The sequence below is a fragment of the Sinohyriopsis cumingii genome, chromosome 12 (genome assembly GCF_028554795.1).
Source record: "Sinohyriopsis cumingii isolate HCF-2022 chromosome 12, ASM2855479v2, whole genome shotgun sequence".
In the NCBI taxonomy this organism is placed as follows: domain Eukaryota; kingdom Metazoa; phylum Mollusca; class Bivalvia; order Unionida; family Unionidae; genus Sinohyriopsis; species Sinohyriopsis cumingii.
In genome coordinates this window covers 79,745,872-79,763,515 of record NC_142972.1, presented here as the reverse complement: position 1 = coordinate 79,763,515, position 17,644 = coordinate 79,745,872, and the positions used below count along the sequence as shown (strand labels likewise).

Below are 17,644 nucleotides of genomic sequence, written 5' to 3'. Positions count from 1 at the left end.
ATTACCTCGATGTTTTTTTCCATCAATCAAATAAGTGGCGCTATCAAACAATGCCATAATGACGTTGTTAACAAAACTAGTGTTATCTCCGACTGCATATGCAGTATCATCTTTTTTAATAATTTCACCTTCTACTTCAATAAAAGCCTCAGCGGGTAGAAAGTATCTACTTTTATCATGGACATGTAATTCAGTTCTTCCACGCTGATTTGGTAATCATGCGTCATAAGAATAAAATTGATAATCACGCACAGACTCGTCTTTAAGGACTGGTGCTTCCATATCAAATGCTGTGTCGGATATACGTTTAAACATTTTTATTATAATTATTTTCGTCTAACACGAGGATTACCGCCTTCGGGAAACTCCGCTTCCTGATATCAAACTTGAAACAATATTCTTCTTTGCTTCACTGGGTCCTTGATCTATTAGCGCCAGTTTTTGATTTGCAGCTTGATTTATTATTTTACTGACATATGCAGGCATGACTTCAGTGCTTGGTAATTTAACTGGTTGTGGTTTTCGTTGTATTAATCGTGCTAGTCTTTCTTTGATTGCCGAGAATGTTTTACTAGCAACGTTGACGACTGCACCAGGAGCTTTTTCACGAACAACGTTAATAGCTTTCATTTATAATTGTTTTGCAACAGGTACTACTTTTGGAGCTAACCTTCTGAATAATCCCTGAACAACATCACCCAGTCCATCTCATTATATCGCTCCGTAGGTTGGTAATCGTGAGTTTAATTACTGTGATCATTACAGGTCCTCGCTGACTATTGTGCACGATCATCTTATTTTACTTGCCTTTTATCTAATCATGGTGACAACTAGTCACTTAGTCAAGGTCGTCAACGAGTTCATCAATAAGTTCCCGGTAAACGCTAATATCCATGATACCACCTGTAAATAATCGTTGACAAATATCAGCTGCTTCATTAATTATTTCCGGAGAATTATTACCAGCTCGTTTTCCTCCTATGAGAACTTCTAGTCGTCCTACGTCGGAGAGAATATTGTTAGGACATGGAATAAGACCACTTCCCGTTTTTTGGAGGTTCTCCAATCAGTTCAGTAAAATCTTCATCGTTCGTTTGTTGTCGCTGTTGCTGTTCAATCTGCTGCAGCGGTGGAGGAAGTTGCAATTGTGATTGTGACGAAATCTGCTGCTTAGATAGTTTTTCTTGTTGCATTTCTTTCTTCAGCTCTTGTCGTTGTCTTCTTACTAATTTTGTAAAACTGCTGTATTTTGGATGAGTTGTGTCAATCTCTGGTAGGTTATCAGCAGCAGAAAACACTAAAGGAATTCGGTTTCCTTGTTTTAATATCTCCGGTTTGTCAAATTCGGGTTTTAAGTATTTTTTTCTGTTTCTATACCCAAACGCAGCAATGCTAGCTGTAACTTTCGGGTCTTTATTAGCAAATCGTTTAAGAGCATAATCATTAAAAATTTAAGCAGGATGTTTTTGTTGTTGCGGTGGCGGAGGTTGTGGTGGTGTTGCCACCATATATGGTTGAGGTCTGGCTTGTGGTTTGGGTTGAGGTTTTCGCTGAACGGGTTGTTGTCGAAATTGAGAACCTAGAAGATATTTATCTATTTCATCTAAATACACTAGATACATTACATCACTATTTGAGATTCGATCCTTTTTAAATTTTATGCGAAATATCCATTTATGCCAAATCTCCCTGCTTACTGGTTTATCATATTCGGGTTTTAAATATATATCTCTATAAATATAACTTGAAGCTGCAAACCCACCTAGTTTGGAAATATCATCGAACATATTTGTTTGTTTAATAGCGTTATTAATAAATTTATCAAGCAGTTTACTCTGCTCTTCCGGTTCCGCTTCTTTCCTTAATTTTACTTTAGGCGTGAGTTTCTCTTTTATTTCACTGATATCCTAAAGTATTTCTTCATCAGCAGGTGGAGGTTGCTCTGCAGCTATGTCAATTGGAAGTCTTTTTAAAATTATTTTTGTTTTCTTAGTTCCCTTTGCTATTTTTGCGGTTTGCTCAGCGGTTTGTTTGACTGATGGAAGAAGATCCTCCTTAATAGCCGTTACGACCTTTTCAATAACTTCTGTGACAGGTTTAAATAACTGTTTTGTGCCTTCTGCGTATTCAACTTGAGATTCTTGCCGTTCTTGTAGTTTTTTCCTGAAAGAATCTCTCATGGGGAGAAATTTAATTGCTTCTAGTCGCTCTCGAGCTAATCTAGCTGTATAAGGCTCCAACGCTGGTGCCATTATTTGTTGTAACATTTTTTAATTGATAGCAGCAGAGAGGATGCGACCTCAATAAGGCGTCATCGTAGTAAAACTTACGATATGTTTTTCGAAAACGACGACGCGAAAAAAAGTAACAAAAAAGCTATCCCATAGAGAAGTTCTTGAAAGGTTAGAGGCTTCGGTTTCACGATATCAGCTTATTATTTTTCGTTTTTGTATAAGCCTTAGTTTACCAAAATAACGCTTATAAAATGAGGTCGGTTCACCCTCTCTGCTGCTCTGTACGCTAGACTAGACCACTGCAGCACAATGTGTATGCATTTTTATATGGTCCATGGAGTCTCATACCGGACTGATATCCCGCTCAGGAATTACCGCCAAGGTTTATTTTGGGATCGCGTAATACTTGTACGGCAAGTGGTGTTTGCATCAGGGAAAATCCACCGCTTGGTATCCAGTCGGGACAAACCTAATTTTGTGCAGCAATATATACACATGCGCTGAGCGAATAAAATTTGCAGAGTAAGGTAATTCACGTAGTTACTCAAGAGATTACACATGCATATTGCGCTTGAGATCTTTTGCGACCACAACCTTAGGAACTCCTTAGGTTATTATTGATCCTCTTACCGGATCCAGCCATACCAATTTAAAGTCACGTGACTTTTTCGAACGATGTAAGAACTATAAAATGTAGATTTACTCACTTTATCCCTGATATTATTTGTTCTAGTCCCATCCTCTCGGCAAATTGATGATGTAAGCAATCAGTCCCAAAAAGATGTACAAGAGTGTTTGTATTTGTTACAAAAAAATTTAAAAGAAGATTTACTTAGGCGGCTCACAAATATTTACAGTCGCAATATTTTTAAACAGCATAAAATAGTCGTTACGCAAGTCGCCGTTCCAAAAATCAATAAGCAAGCCAAGAAACACTTTCTCTTATTCTTTCTAGAGGGACATTCGCTTGTTTTAAAATTTTCTTTTCTTAATTTTTTCAAATATTTTTTCCAAATTCGTATTTTACATTATCTAATTCTACCTTTTTAAATGCGAATACTCAAACTTTTCCAAACTTGATATGTGCATGCACCAACGTTTCTACAAAGCAAATTTAGTAGAGATATATGTTGAATTTTGAATAAAGGTCTTAGATCCTCATTTCGACCCACAAAGTTAAATCTACTGAAGTTTTTATCATTAAATTCCAATAAAAACCAAAAATGCCAGCCTAATGTTGTTCTCATGGAAGCGTATACTGTCCCTTAATCTTAATCCTGTGAACAGAAATAATATCATCAAAAGAAAAATTGCTGATATGAAGCGATATTTTGTCTTCATGCAAATAAACACGATGAGCGGGTTTTCAACAAAGTTTACTGCAAAACAAGAATTTAAAAACTGTGTGTCATTCAAAGAAGACTGAACATTGAAAAATGTAACTCTTTGCAAATCACTTCAGGAAATGTTTGTTTTTTATGTTGAGTATCCATAGATAGATAGGTTATGATCCTACCCATTATAGAATAATTACATTTTGTAAACATGTGTGCTATTCTTCATCTTTTATGTACAAGTATGCATGACTTATAGAGAAAATAGACTAGTGCAAAGTATTTGTTTACTGGCATCCTTTAGTATTTACTGTGTGATGTCTATCTTAGAATGACACCGCACAACTGTAAATTAATTTGTGTTCGAGAATATAAAACGGTGACAGAATGTACACACAAAAATCTTATTTATCAGAAAAAAAAACAGATAAATCTTCTCTATTAACATGGCGTGTTTCTATTTATCTTTCGTTTTCACCAAGTCAAAATACATTCATTCTTCAGGAATAATGGCAGATGAAACGGATCCTTGTTTATGGAAGTTCAAAAAGAAAAAACAAACTCATAAACACAGCTCAGAAAGTGATGATGAACCATATGGTTTTGATGCAAAAAATCTAACCGGAAATAATAGTACATCCAAGGACCAGAGAACAAACGAATCTCATTGTGAAGCTGGTGTTAGTGTAGTATATGCACCGGAAAAAATACCAGATCCGGGTATATTTCCGTATTATAACCATGGAGAACCCATCCGAGGTAGTGCCATATTTGTTGTCAATCAAAGTTTTCAGAGTTACCGATATAGATACGGTGCAGAAAAAGATTTGTTATATCTTAAATCCGTGTTCTTGGATAAACTAGGATTTGAACAATTGAACAAAGGGGACGATTTTAACCTCAAACTGTCTAAACTGGATGATGTTTTGGAGAAAGCGATCTTAAAGGACTACAACGATACTGATTTCTTCGTTTTTGCCATCAGCACTCATGGTGAGGAGAGGCGAAGACGCTCCCAGCAATTCGAGCATGCGCTACTGTGTGCAGATGATCAATACAAATTTACTGTGGACGTCATAAAGCGCTTCGGTAGATGTCCTTCTCTAGCTGGAAAACCAAAGATCTTTGTCATCCAAGCATGCAGGAGTCGTTCTGACAGCAATCCAAATGGTATTGATTTGTACAGTTTTTGTCCCTTTGAGTCTAATTTTCAATATTCAAGATTTAGACAAATTACGCACCTTAATGTACTTTGTTTATTTTGAGCTAATTCTTATCTACTTCGGACTCGCAAACATTTTATCTGTGAGAAATTATTATTTTCTAAATAGAAACAATTTCAATATTATCAGAACCATGTCGATTATTTCTGCACGTATACATTTGATAATTTTAAAGTTCTAACAGATTCCGAACATATATATACATAGTTAAACCTTGAACAAATACTCCATATATTCTACAAGGCATATGTGTATGTAGATATGACTGCATAGTGTGTTGATATAGACATGGCTGCATAATGCGTTTATATAGACCTGACTGTATAGTGTGTTTGTATAGACATGGTTGCATAGTGTGTTTATGTTATAAGTGCACGTGATAGTATAAACAGGATCTATTGTTGATTTAGGATGTTATACTAAAGCGCGACCTAAACGACATCGCCGCTAGTTCGTTAGATTCGGACGATTTAGTGATTTTCGAAGGAAAGCCCAAATCAGTTTTGTCAATAAGAGTGTGTGTGTGTGTGTGTGTGTGTGTGTGTGATATTTGGATTTTAACGTAGCTTTAACAATTGTTCAGTCATATTGCTACAATGTTTACAGTGTGGCAGTTTATAGTGATGTCTACCACTGGGGCATCATGTCGCAGACACGTAGCATCATGTCCCACCCTGTCACATTAGCCTGACACCAGCCCGACCAGTCCTAACACTAACCTCTTAATGCTGAGCAGCTAGCAAGGCACCTGTAAGTACCATTTTGATAAGTCTTTGGTATGACTCAGCCGGGGTTTGAATCCGGGACCTCACACATCTGAGGCGGACGCTCTAACCACTACTCCACCGGATCGGTCGCCAATAAGGATGAAAAAGACCTGATTCCAAACAGAGACAAAGACATAAATAAAGTGCATGATCAAAAACCGAGACCAGGACATAAATAAAGTGCGTGGATATCGTGAACAAATTATAAATAACCACATAATGCCTCACCATATTGTAAATTGTTGGAGTTTTTTTTCAAGAGACACAATGCAGAAGATACAGTAAATTATAGTTCTGGGATCAACATATTTCAGTTCGAGCGTACTTTATAAAATAGCGCTAATTTACAGTTGCTGGAATTTCCAAGTAGATTTAGAGTAATGTGTAATGTGCGTATCTTACAAGTATTACCGATTCTTTTGCTATATATTATATCCTTCCGGTTGTATGAATTGGAACTTCTTTGTGCACATGGTTCAATTTCATGAAGAAAGACCAATACCATGACAGAACTGTATTACAAAAAATACTTTTGACACTCTTCATTCCATATTTCCAGATCCAAACAAGTTTGACAAAGGACTCGACTTTATTATTATGTCCAAGAAAGAGGAGAGAGACTCAAAAGCAAAAGGAAATGGTAGTTATCAGACGGGAAATTTTGATTCGCAGTTAAAAGAGAAATATATGCATTCATGATTTTTACAATCAGACTTTAAATTTTGCAATTAACCTAACTAATGCAGGCTGTATATGTTCAACTTGAAACTGTTATGTATATCTATATCATGTGTGTTGAATTTCATGATAATAGATTGAAAGGGGCATTCGCCAGTTAGCACATTAAATACCAATATTCTTTCCGATTATGAGACTATGCTTTAAGGTGGTGTCGCTCTTTAATACAGTACATAGTTTAAATGTTAGTAATACGTACTTTTATATAAAAATAAAAAAAACATGTTGATGAGATGAGTTCTTGGTCATGGATTACCCCTAAGGAAATCCAACTGTCTAAATACCTAATTGTTTGTCTGCTGGAAATTCAATCAGGGACTTGACCTTTTTGACAGTTAAAGGGATTTTTAAATGAAATTCTTCATCTACATAAACGGTTTCGATATTAGATGCTTCCTATGATACTGATAAAATTTATTTTTGCTACCAATCAGCTGAGAGATTACATAATTACATAATAGGCTTTACATTAAATAAGTATTTACATGAACTTTACAAATATCGATGATAGTTTCAAATTCATCATGTAATTTATTCCAAATACGCTAGTACGTCAATCTTTAGAATGTAATATACACATACAACAGTGTAGTGAAGGTAACCTTGTGTTTAGACAAGATCTCTCTCTCTCTCTCTCTCTCTCTCTCTTGCTTAGAAGCCTATATAAAGCAAAAGCTTAGAAACAAACATTAAGTCTTTGATAATTTTATTGGTCATGATAAATTAAAGTTGTACAGTCTAGACATTGGACAAAATTTGACATTTTCTCCTCTACAGATAGTGCAGAAGCAAATGATAAGGCAGACTCTAATAACACGGTAGATATAAAAGAGAAGGTAAATACTGAAGACAAGGTAGGCACAAAAACAGATGAAAAAGATGAGACGTGCGCAAAGGCAGGTGAAAGGGACAAGGCAAACGAAAAGGACAAAACTGATGAAGAGGCAAATACCAAAGACGAGGCAGACGCAGGGCATAAGAAAGACGATTATCAGAAACGAGCAGAGTCAGGGTTTGGAAGCGAAACTGTCATCTCGCTTAACAACATACAGAAAGATTGTCTTGTGGTGTATGCTATCCAGTCTGGGAAGTATGCGTGGCGAAATTCCAACACTGGATCTTGGCTGTTAGATGACTTAAACGAAGTGTTGAAAGAATATACATATCCGTGTCGTATTCCTTTTCTGGATATCCTTACTAACACAGCCTTTAAAATGGCTCAAAGAAAATCAAGTGAAGGGGAGTTCAAAGCCGTTCCAGTTATTCAGCATAGGTTGACCAAGAATATTCAGATTCCATTAAAACAGCGACAGACTTATGTTTAAATTTCGACCCGAGAATAAAATAGGGGCAAGAGAAGGCTTGATTTTCTAATATTTCTAAATGTCAGTTTCCTTTGTTTCAGGATAAGTAAATAATGCCTGAATACTAGCATCCTTTCTTCACAGCTTTTTACTCACTGCTCAGTATCATACTAACATTGTATTATGCTTGTTTTGATTTTACTTTACCTTATTCATCTTTGCCATTTTCTATCATTGTAAGCATGCTAATAAGAGAAATTGGCATTTGTACATTATATGTTCTTTTTGTATAATATAGCACACTTGATTTAAACTAATATACTGACACTAATAAAATATTTTCTTATTTACATGTTACATAGATCATAGGTACTTTTTGGGATAGTACTTTCGTTTCATAAAAAGATTTTCTAAGCTTTACTGTGTCACATATGGGACACATTGATAAACATGCATCGGTTTCGATACAAGTAATTTCCGCTGCAACTTGATTGCCTATCACATTGAAAATGTGTGAACACGAATGGACCAAATGTGAATAATTTTATGGTTTACTTGGGTTGAATTACCATTACATACTCAGAAACTTGTATTTTACTGTTTTTACACTTAACTTAAACATTTTATTCTTTGTACTCATTATTTTATACAACATGCACACTTGTTTACACAGAATGAACAGTCCATGAAAGGGAATATTCAGTCTGATGTTAGTAGGAGCTCAAATACACACATATCAACAATAACAATATATCGGTAATAGCATGAATTACTCATCACTTTAAAGCAATAAATACATGATGCCAACTGATTTTGAAAGATTACTGACATTGATATAATACTAAATGTTTGAGAAAGCATCAACGTTTGAAAGATGTCATTATTCTTCTCCATCCTCACGGACCCAGTTTATATTATCTGTGCCATTGCTTTATATAGTTCGTAATACTGCCAGGATAAATAATTGTAAAGTTCTTTGATTTTCATGTCATAGATAATCTTGAAATAGAAATGTCAGCACGCATACTATGGCGTTGATCAACAATATACAGAGTCAACTAGAAACTAGAAGTATTTCTTTACAGAAGATGCGTTTGTTGTCAATACAATCAAAACAAACCAATATAACGATACAGTTATATCCAAATATCACTAAACATGTCAATAAGGAAATTAAATACAGATTCATTTCAAAAAAGACGTTTACTTGCATACAATATCATAGCATGTTATATTACAAATTCCTTATGACGATATTCTGGTAAATGCTCAATTCTAAATAGAGCAACTGACGCAATGCAGATTTGCATGTCTGACCATGCGCTAGACGTATAGTAGGAATCGTTCTTGATCAGGAAAGAACTGGTAAATGACAACTCTTTACTTGACAATCGAAAGCAGTACATCACTTAGTGCATTAATGAACAGCATGAAAACTTGAATGTGGCATCAAAATCGGGTGATGGGTCGAGTAAATCAAGTTTGCCCTTCGAGCAAGGGAAACGATATTTAAATAAAAGGCACCAATTAAACATTAGCAAACGTGTATTGCTTTGTATTTACAATACCTATTCCAGAGAACTTTATGACACACAGCATTTGATCCCAACAGCAAGATGATGCAATGTGATGATCAAATCAGCTTCTTCGGTGATTAACTTATTACTGACATATATGAAATGACATTGAATTACAAAGATCACACAGTCACTTCTACAAGTAACAATAGTTTGGATGTTGGGGTATTTCAGTCACTTACACAAGTAGCGATAGTTTGGATGTTGGGGTATTTCATTTTCGGTCTGTTTATACATCTTTGCCTTCTGAGTTTATCTGAATACTTTGTCAGATTATTATTATATGCCGCTAAATCTCTCTTCAACAAAGAACTTAATTTCAGTTAGTCTTTAAAATCTCATTCAGCCTGCTCCCAGGTTTCCTCTCTGCGAACATAAATTACAGTCTAGCCTCGTTAATCTTACCTAAATTACCACTCTGAGCAATGCGGATAAACCCAGCAGTCTATTATAATGTTAACGATTTTCTTTTAATTTAACGTTTAATGAACTATTTCCATTGGATGTTTCTTATTAAGTTACTGCTTTAATAAATGGAACTAAAGCAATCTGATTATTCCAACACAATCAGTGTCATATGTGGATGAAATGGTTCGATGTTAGCGCAAATTGTAACGGATCCAATTTACTCTCCTAACCTGCATTTTGGGATTTCTCTTATACTGTCGATAAAGCTTAATCATGACAACATATTATGTTGAAACTAGAAATTTAAATCACATATGTATTATTGCATTGATCTCTCTCTCTCTCTCTCTCTCTCTCTCTCTCTCTCTCTCTGACGTACACATAAAGAGAAGCTGATATGGCATCAATTTCCATTAAAAATTAGATATATATTCTTAAACAGGCAAAAGTGAATAAATTTGTTTGAATCTCAGATACTATAATTTCTAGTAATGCATGAATGCGGGGACTTAACGAAATAAACCGCACAACATTTACTATGAAAACTGATAGTTGATAAAACGATTAGACTGTCACATTTCAATTAAGGTTATGGAGAAATGTGCATGATATAGATTGTTACGTTTAAAGATTGTTCTGAATAAATGGAAGCTTGCTGTAACATACGCTCCAGACATTTTAAGATCAATGCAAAAAAGATCAAGAAATTGTCAACGAACAATACAGATGTACCGATCATACGAAAATCTACTCATTTTAAAGTACTAAAATGATTTACATAAAAATGTAAGGATAAACTGTACATTGTTTCTAGCGTCTTTTTGTTGTTGTTGTGGGGTTTAACGCCATATTTCAGCACACGATAGGCTATACATAGCGGCCAGTATTAATGGTGGAGGAAGAACCCGGGAAAACTCCAGAAAGAACCACCGACCCACGAGAAGCTACTGGAAAGCTTTCTCACATACCCACATTAGCCGAATCCGAGACTCGAACCCACGCAGACAGATATGAGATGGCAGTGATCCGTAAAGGAGAGCACTTTAGACCACTCGGCCACTCGGCGTCCCTGTTCTAGTGTCTAGCAAAAGGGAAGGTATTCAAAACATGGAGGCGAAACATTATTGTAAATTGGAGGAGGTGTAGATACGTTATGGTGCGTTTTCATAAGACGACAAAATAATGAAGCTCATACAGTTGATCGAACATATTGAATTATTGATTGATTATCGTCCACTATAAAAAGCAATATCCGGTATCGTACTGTGAAAACTATCAAGTAATTAAAAAACGTGTAAATAGCAACTGTTTCACAGAGAGGCAACTGTCTAAATGTGGAAACAACCAATAAACTTTCCAAGGTGTGTTGGAAACAAGTTCCAGTCCCCACCCCCAGTTCGCTTAAAAATATTATTCCTGTGATTTATAGAAAGTTAAATACAAAATACATCCATGGTATTAATTTAAAAAAAAAAACTCTCGCGTAAATAAGACAAAATATCGCCGATAGAAAGAAAATCCCTGGCATACCACACCCACCCACAAGTACACTCGATAAAAATGACCATTTATGAACTGTCCCGTGTATATACATAATGGTGGGGAAACTTTGCCCATCGTTTCGGCTATCAAATCTTTGATATCATTTACCAACGAACCAAGTGAATATATTCTGTTTGAATCCTTTGACATATCATGTTTTCTCACAATCGGCAAACTTAAACCATGTTTGCCAACGTTGGTCTAAAGTAACAAGAAAGTTCGACTGCACATCTTCATTCACATACTACATACTGTCATTCTTTGTCATCTTTTTCTAAATTGGCAAAACTCCCTTCTAATATGCAATAGATGAGTGTACTTCCTGACACAGCCAAATTTGAACTGAGTATATGTTGGGAAATAAGCTGCAATTGAATAAAGGTTGTACTTACATTTGAACAACACTGACCTGAATGGGTATAAAAGAGTGAACAACACTGACCTGAATGGGTATAAAAGAGTGAACAACACTGACCTGAATGGGTATAAAAGAGTGAACAACACTGACCTGAATGGATATAAAAGAGTGAACAACACTGACCTGAATGGGTATAAAAGAGTGAACTGGACAAATCAGATTAAGCAGTAAAAGATCGTATGTGACAGGGGTTTGAAAAAGTTGTTCGCATCTATAAACTTATAGGTGCAGGAAAGGCTAAACCATATATAAATACTTTTCGTCAAAATGTCATAGCGGCTTTTAAAAAATTATGTGTTCAAAAGCCTAAACAAGTGAAAGATATGCAAAAATGCAACAGGTTGTTGTTGATACAGTCCAGAGCGTTAACTCGATGATCACCATTTTATCCACCACCGGAATTCAGCGTGACTTTTACTGCACCTGTAACTGCTGAGGAATCACGTACATTTGAGATTGCACTAGCATCGCTGCAAGTGTATTGCAGTTGACCTAATATTTGACCCAACCATTTGGTGGTCTGCCTGCAAATAATTAATTTGTGTTTGCAGCAGACACTGGCGCCAACTAGCATAATAATGAACTTCATTCTGGCACGTGCGACATAGAATTGATCAATGAACAAATTCGACGAAGAATTAATTTGGTATCCGGCAAAGACTCTAAAAACTGTATTCGTGCCCTTGAGCCCATGCTCTGCTCTGTCATTGCATTATAATCACAACGTATGAGGTTAATATTGAATGGTCGTCAGTAAGATCAGTTTTAGGTTGACCTGACAGTATTCGAGATGATAAGCGACTCTTACGTTCGGGATATCATGTCACCCCTGACACTGCTAGGATTACCTCAACAACCCAGGTTATTTCAACTTATGACGCTATCAGTGGCAGTTATGAAAGCAGCTCTGAAACGACAAGAGTAGGTTTTCAGTGTTTTCAATAGTTTGGTTTTTCAGAAACCGTAGAGCCATGTGATTTGATATCGATTTACGCCCGCATCACACGTGTATCTTCGATGCCATATTAATCGGCTGACTTATATTCGTTTTTCCCTTGTATATTATGACGGGCACGTGTTTTAACTGCGCGGTGAAGCATTGACGATACAACTGTACATTAGAGATCAACCTGACATTTCATAATAATAACAACAATGACAGTCATGCGTGGACTTGTGAAACCCGCTCGCGTAATTAATGCGAAAAAAACTGTCTGCATGACATATGATGGAACTGGGCTCAATGATGTTGTTCGTGGATTATTTTTGTGTGCACTAAATACACTCATAGCCTTATCATCGTGCGCTGTACCTATAGCTATACAGGTTTCAATGCTAGCTGTGGATAGTATTAAAAGTTCTACTGTGGATCGATTAAAGCAACTGGGCTACAGGCCGTTCCGTCGCTTCGAGATCAATTACGGCGATTAATAATAGGAGCACGAAAGACCGTTCCAGCTGCGTTATCATCAACAGAAACAATGCCTCGTTTAGTCAGTAAAATCGTTACCTAGGGCGGTCAAAAACGATTGTCAGATTAAGCGATTCCAAATCAAGAAATGGCGAGTGGATTTGGACAGTAAGTGGTATTTTAAAAAAATCAGTAATATATAGTTTTGCAATGGCTCATTTCAAAGAAGCATTTGATTTATCATTTGACATGGGAGCGTTTGTGTCAGTATATCGAAGCAGGAAAGATGTTTTGAGATCCCTAGTCAATTAAAAATTCAATTGCAAGTACAAGACACATGTGAAGCAGTTTTGGAAGTTGACTTAAAACTGGTACAGGCTGCTAATGCTGATTATCCCGCCAATGCCCAAGTAGGATTTGTCAACAACCGTATCATGACATTGCTTAATAGTGCACGTTATTTCATCTATGGAAAGGAAATCGAACTGATTCTGGACAATGTTGACGTGGCTACACAGTTCTAGGACTCGCCAAATACTGCAATGATTACATGAGAACAGCTGGTCCAAGTGTGATGTTTGTGAAAGATGCAACCAATCATGCAGATCATAGACCAACTAGTTTTACGGGAGATGCTGATGCAGCTGTAGAAAATGTACAGTTTCCTAATCCTACTTTTATCTTTGGATTTGCACAACGTCGATAACAACGTATTGGTGATTCACTGAGGTCATATCTTTGGCCTTTGTAGAGATGTTCGCAAGGTTATATTTGAAACCAAACACGTAGTCACTATTTTTTTAAGAACAATTCCAACGATGCAATTTGGCGTGTAGGAGGTGCTGCTGGTAAAGTTATATTAAGAACGTTGACATTGTGGATGTATATTTTATCATCTTCATTTTCCACAGAATCGCGTTTGATATCATTTATGCAGTCGGGAACTACTTCAACGTTGTCATTTCTCGCTCATATCACCGACGCACACTCTCAGCTTGTATTGCAGGGCAACTTACGTGGCAAATAAGTACTCATCATGGTCTCACTACACCAAAGAATGTGTTTTCGGCGTTTCAAAATGGAAATCGAGATAATAGTCAAGAGCATAGAGTGATGATATTTGATACCTTAGGAAAGACGGTTAAACATTCTTCAGGAACCTTCTGATGAAATTCAGCTTAACTATGCAGAAGCCACTCCTCATATTGAACGCTGATAGCATAATATGTGGCTGTACATAGACCGGCATCAAAATGTTGATACGGGTTACCCAACAAGACTTTCCGAAGTTGTACCCGATTTAGTATTTTTCACTGGTGCTAACAATTGGATGTTATGCTGCGATACTTTCTGACAAAACACTGTTGTTGGAAGGGTGCTAATGGCAGGATGAGGGCCATCGATGCACCTGTGGAAAATTCGTAAATAAACCTGTTACATAGTATTAACAATATCAGGAAATGAAGGTCATTATTATTGAAAATCTTTTTTAAAAATTGAGAAAAGGCGTTCGAATTGATTTCCTGCTTATGTTACTTTAAAATACTGTCTATCTGACTTTTACCAACAAACGAACATTCCATGCTTAGAAAATATTATTTTGTATTATTAAGTTTGCTTTTAATATTTTACTCCTTTTTGATTTGTTTGATTTTTCAATGTTAAGTTGTTTTTGTTATTCCCTTGTTTCTTTTCTTTGACCTTATCTCCGCGTTGTTTATTGGTACTTTTAATTTTATTTATGGATTGACCTATTTACAAGATTCTCATGTCCTTTCTTATTCTTGATTGTTCTTTTATTTGATTTTCCTCTACAATTATTGCTTCTACTCTTAATGTACTATGGCATGATCGTGTTTCTGTTTCTTCGCCTTTGTTTTACAGATTCATATACGACCATGGTTATTATAATAATACTTTTGTAAAGACGTTTGTTGTTTATATAACATCGGTATTTTTTATAATTCCGTATCACGATAATGAGGTATAGTTCATGTGCATTCAGACATTATGTAGATCAACAAACCTAATTGAGTCTCATGCCTGACAGGGCTCACTCATTTTATTCTAAACTCATCATGAGGACCCACTGAACTCTGAGGTTTTGTCTAACCCGGATGCTGCTGTCGATAGCATTGTTGTTCTGGAGGATAGAACTGGTTCACTCACTGTGGTAGGCTATGGGTTCTGGGTTAGTGGCTCTGCGGGATAATGACGCTCACGAGGGAACCTACGGAAACCTGGGAGGACCACGTGAGGTTGTTTCTTCACAAATGGATGGGAAATGTCTCATGCTTGTTGAGTGGACGTTATTAAATAAAAAACATAATTCGCTCCACGTATGTAAGATAAATTACACACCCGTCATGCTAATTTATAATCTATTATCACTCATGACTATACAATTCATACTTTGATCATGTCATGTCGATAGATCCAAATGTCAACTGTACTCGTATATGATTGCATATAATAATCATATATTGGTGATAGTTTCATAAGTTGATCATATTCGTTCGTATACTAAATCATTTGTTTTTATTTGCTGAACGATAGTATGTCTTGCCTTCATTGTTGAACTTTGTACTCATCATTTTCATTTATCCACTGTTGAACTTTATGTCCATCAATAAAATGTTATATTCATTCACTCTTACTTATAAATAAACATCTCGTTAACCCAATTGTTTTATGTCTAATGTTTTCGTTTGATATAATCCCAACCGGCTTCAATCCTGTTACACTATCAATCTTATATATTCACATAATCATTGCATGCTGGCAACGGGTGGCCACGTGGTCATTGACTTCATTGACATTACAGATCATTGACTTCTAACCTCTGTCCGAGTTGGTTCGAGTCTGGAATCGGCCAACGTGTATAAGCAGCAGGGAGGGCGAATCCTACAACACAGGTTTCGTTGAGAATAAACGGACAACATGAACCATCCGAAGATATATCATTAAGTTTTATAAATAATCATGAGGTGCGCGCATATCATCGCTGGCTGACGTTCTTGTCGCGTAACACAAATATAGATACTGGAACGCAAATATCACAGTTTGATTTTACAAATTTGTACCCGATTTATTACTTTTCGATGGAGCATCTTGATTTATCCAAGCAGTCTGTTGTTGATATACACTTCCGAGCTCGTGTAGGTGCATTACCTAAAATTGCAGATGGTCCGCCAATTGAATATGGCCCCTATAGAGCAGTCGCGGTCATCCTCAGTGATAAAGCAATATTACTTGAAGGCATTAGTGGTCGAATGAGAATCGTTGATGCACCAGTGGAAAACATGTAGTTTTCCGAAAACATGTAGTCAATTAGATCAATCTCGTATTAAATAAAATGTCATACAGTCACGTTAATGTCACTCTGACTCCTGGTCAGGCGAAAAAATTACAATCGAAAAACGCGAGCACATGTGGGGCAACGATGACACTAAAACAAGATCAAATCGCTAATGGTGGTCCAAATAAGCTATCGTTGACTAAAACACAACTTAATCATTTCAATAAAACAAAACAAGCAAAAACTCGAGCTCGACTTGATTTTGTTCCAAAAGCCGTCAAAGACATTATTAAAACCGTTGGTATATTTCCTCTTCTTGCCGCAATACCAGCACTGATAGCTGCTGCTGCCCCAGCTCTCGCTAAGGCCGCCGCGTTAGGAGCTTTTGGAACAGCTGCTGGAATGGCACTGAAGAAAGCCACAGGGAAAGGGTACCAAAAGAAAGGACGCGGGTTAAGACTTCCAGGAACTCCGCCCTCATGGTACCCAAAACGGTTCTAAAAACACAGTGTTTTGAAACACAAAGTGTTTACCCCGATGTCAAATTTTGATTTACTCGATGCTGTTAAACAATTAAATATAAAAATTTCAGATGCGTTTTTATGCGAGATCAGTTACCACAACAACCAAACAATCCAGAAACCGGAATTATTAATCTCGATAACAGTAACGGCCCAGGAACTCATTGGGTTGCTTACACGATACATCCACGTGGAATTATGTATTTCGATTCGTATGGGTTAGCACCGCCAGTTGAATTTCTAAAATATACAAAAGACATTCCCCTGTCAAAGACAGGGATAAAAGTTTGGTACTCAACGCTGCCAACACAAACACTGACCCATCCTCCGATATGTGGTCGTGAAGTATTAAATGTCCTCGATGCGATATCAAACTCAACCAAACCACCTCACAAAGTCGTGCACGAGTATACCGCGGGTCGATTTAAACAGTTTCCTATCAAATAATGGTTGATATTTACGGGAGATCTCTTCTCAACAGAAAAGTGAAGCGCACCGATATAGATTTATCAAAATATGCGACCAAAGATGAAATCGATAATCTTTTAAGTCTGACCGGGATAGACCCAGATGAGCTTCTTATTTTTCAGGACCGACATGGAAAACTAAAAACCAGCGATATCAAATGGCATGAAATAATTCGTAGGGTTATTGGAGCTACGCCGGGTAACATCCCTGTCTTCACTGACAGCGGAAAAATCAGAGATTCGCTGATATCAATCGCGGCGTTAAGAGATGATACGTAGAAAGCTGCAGGGGAACGCGTAAAAAAGACCGGCGATACAATGACAGGTGAACTCAGCATGAACGGTAACAAAATAACCGTGTTAAGAGACCCAACATCACAGGAAGATGCCGCGACGAAAAAT

The 17,644-nt window shown here is 36.6% G+C and overlaps 1 protein-coding gene across 1 annotated transcript in view; it reads left to right on the top strand.

The window, feature by feature from the left end:
• Positions 1–17,644, top strand: part of LOC149786813 (uncharacterized) — a 59,415-nt gene that overhangs the window by 12,592 nt on the left and 29,179 nt on the right. Inside the window, exons 2-4 of the mRNA XM_089975982.1 lie at positions 4,073–4,738; positions 6,118–6,198; positions 7,074–7,618. Coding sequence (XP_089832108.1) covers positions 4,078–4,738; positions 6,118–6,198; positions 7,074–7,618 — 1,287 coding nt within the window. The 5' untranslated portion in view covers positions 4,073–4,077. The remainder of the gene's footprint in view (positions 1–4,072; positions 4,739–6,117; positions 6,199–7,073; positions 7,619–17,644) is intronic.